Source organism: Otolemur garnettii, unplaced genomic scaffold (genome assembly GCF_000181295.1).
Source record: "Otolemur garnettii isolate 467f Iridium unplaced genomic scaffold, OtoGar3 scaffold00021, whole genome shotgun sequence".
NCBI lineage: Eukaryota > Metazoa > Chordata > Mammalia > Primates > Galagidae > Otolemur > Otolemur garnettii.
In genome coordinates this window covers 2,419,330-2,422,319 of record NW_003852416.1, presented here as the reverse complement: position 1 = coordinate 2,422,319, position 2,990 = coordinate 2,419,330, and the positions used below count along the sequence as shown (strand labels likewise).

The 2,990-nt window shown below is 35.8% G+C and overlaps 1 protein-coding gene across 1 annotated transcript in view; it reads left to right on the top strand.

The window, feature by feature from the left end:
* Positions 1–2,990, top strand: part of SEC23IP (SEC23 interacting protein) — a 53,720-nt gene that overhangs the window by 41,341 nt on the left and 9,389 nt on the right. The window contains exons 15-17 of the mRNA XM_023511765.1: positions 1,056–1,241; positions 1,925–2,087; positions 2,611–2,712. Coding sequence (XP_023367533.1) covers positions 1,056–1,241; positions 1,925–2,087; positions 2,611–2,692 — 431 coding nt within the window. The 3' untranslated portion in view covers positions 2,693–2,712. The remainder of the gene's footprint in view (positions 1–1,055; positions 1,242–1,924; positions 2,088–2,610; positions 2,713–2,990) is intronic.

The following is a 2,990-nucleotide window of genomic DNA, read 5'->3' as shown; positions in this document are numbered from 1 at the left end:
GGTTGCAGCCATCCTTGTTGTTTGGCGGGTCCGGGCTGGGGATTCGAACCCGCCACCTTAGGTGTATGTGGCTGGTGCCTTAGCCGCTTGAGCCGGAACTTTCTTACTAGGGATTTGAGGATCTATAAAGAAGTTATGATGGATTCTGGATATGATGTCATTCTGGTTATTGAGATAATTAGGAATGGAGGGAAGTTGATAATAAATTGCATAATTATGATTTTTGGAATTGAGAAGAATAACATTTAAGATAATGACCAATCAAGAAATAAATTTGATGTTGTCTAAGTCAAGTGAGCTGTTATTTTCTTGTTAATTAGATCCACTTTTCCTATTAAAAAATTTAGTGAATTTAGGAGATTGATAATCCCAAGTGGAGTTCAGATTTCTCTTTTGCCTGTTAACAATGTATCACTTATCCCTAGATTTAAAAGTTTGAAAGGGGTGGGAGTATAAGAACAAGAATAAAAAATGATCATACCCACTTTTACTTAAAAGTATTCTTTTTTTCTTGTTTATTTTGCTTAAAACAATTTTAACCTTTTGAAGTTAAAATGAGAAATTTGATAACTCAAAGACCCTGAATTCGAATATGATTATTAGAGAAGAGTGGAAAAAGTAAGGGGGCAGGGATTTTATTTTTTCATTTCTAAATTAGAAGTTTAAATTGTTCTATCAGAATGTTAAATTCTCAAAAGTGTATCATTTTTACAGATTAGAAAAACAGTGATTTATTAATCTTATGAGCCCATATTGTAATGTACGGTTTTTAAAAAAATCTATTGCTGTGCTCACATTTTTATGGTATTTGAAAATTTTTTTTGTTTTTGATGAGAGGAAATGTGTAAGTTTTGGCTGGACCTAGTTTTTTTGTTTTAAAAAACTTCCCATGACGTTTTGAGGATTCTTGACTGAGATACTCCATATATTTGACATTTAAGAGAAGAAGAAGAGGTGGCATCCTTTTGAGAAGAGTATTAACTTTTAATTTTTGTGATGCAGAATTTTACCTGGTGACTAATTAATAACTTGATGTGTCAACTTAATCTCTTTAGAGTTGAAAGAAAGTCTCTCTCGTATGGGATCTGATTTGAAGCAGGGTTTCATTAGTTCTCTGAAAAGTGCCTGGCAGACATTAAACGAATTTGCCCGCGCTCATACGTCTTCAACTCAGTTGCAAGAAGAATTAGAGAAGGTGGCCAATCAAATCAAAGAAGAGGAGGAAAAGCAAGTAGTTGAAGGTAAATTTGTCATTTGAGGCATTTTCCAATACAAATATTGTTTATAAACATAACACTTAAAAGTTTCTGGTCATTATTAAATTGTAAAAGCTTTTCCTATAAAGGAGAATCTGTCATGATAAACTGTACTGTCACTTGTATTACTTCAAAATATATGTCATCTTTCTTTTTTTTATTTTTTACTAGGTTTTTACCTAATAGTGACTAAACTTTTTTGTCTGCAATTTACAAATGTTGTTGAGATTTGTAAGGCCAGAGTGAAATAGCAGAGTTGATAACTCAGGTTGTGTTCAGGCATTTTGAGGACTCAAATTGTGAGAAGTTACTTTTCTGATACTGTTGCTTACCTGTGTCCTTACAGACTTCATATGCAATATGCAATGTCAGGTCATTATGCCGTGATGTTTTTGACTTTTTCAGATTCTAATTCTATTTCCTTTCTTTCTGCAATGCTCTCTGACCCTTATCTTCACAACTTCTGTCAGCTGTTGGCTTTTTCTCCTCTCTCTGGGGTAACCAGCCCCTCTTCCCCTGGCTCTTTGGAGGAATGGGGAGTGAGCCTGGTAGCTCCCCGGGTTGCTGCGAGTGTCAAGCAATATTCTCATTGAGCCCAGAAAGGCAGCTAAAGTCAAAGGATAATGATTAAATGATTGACTTTGATATTGAAATGGTTTAAATTCTAGCAGAAAAGATTGTTGAAAGTCCAGATTTTTCCAAGGATGAGGACTACTTAGGAAAGGTTGGAATGTTAAACGGAGGCCGCAGAATTGACTACGTTCTTCAAGAAAAGCCAATTGAGAGTTTTAATGAGTATCTTTTTGCTCTTCAGAGTCACTTATGCTATTGGTAAGTATTCTTAACTAAAGTAACATTTGAGTGGTTTTTAGGTGCTAGCTAGCACGTGTACAGTTTCAGTGAGATTCTTTTACCCATACATCACGTGTTAATATTCATTTGAATTCTTCAAATATCCACAATCAGTATTTTTCCCCTTTAGTTTTCCACAAGATGGCAGTATGTCATCTGCTTTTGACCGAAGACCCTTGGTACTTACAAGCTTTTTGTAGGAATGCCTTTCCCAGTGGGAGTGGTGGGGATTTTGAAAAGCCCTTCTTTTCTATATCCCTGTCACCAAGGAGAATTGTAACACCACTGTTTTGGAGCTCATCGGTATCCACCCAGTTTTTAAGGGCAGCTGTGAGATTATACTGCCTTGTCACACTGAGATTATATTGCTGTCATTCACCGTTCTTAGAGTTGAATAGAACAAAAGCTGCATTTTCTACCTTTGTACTTAGAGGCTTATTTCTACTAATTGGCTGTTAAGTAAATGTGCTGTTTTTATTTTTTTTCTTTCTCTTTTTTATAGGGAATCTGAAGATACTGCCTTATTATTACTTAAGGAAATTTATCGAACAATGAACATTAGTCCAGAGCAGGCCCAGCATTGATCAGATTTCGATTTTACTCTGTGAGTTTTTTCTTACTGTATGTATGATGTATAAATTCTGAGTGTTTGCATTCCTAGGTCTTTTGTATGGAGTTGATGTTGAGTATGATTTTCTCTTTGCTCTGTTTCCTCTGAGTAGTTTTGTTTTCTCTTTTTATTTATTTATTTATTTATTTATTGAGACGGAGCCTCAAGCTGTCCCCCGGGGTAGAGTGCCATGGCATCACGCTCACAGCAACCTCCAACTCCTGGGCTCAAGCGAGTCTCCTGCCTCAGCCTCCCAAGTAGCTAGGACTACA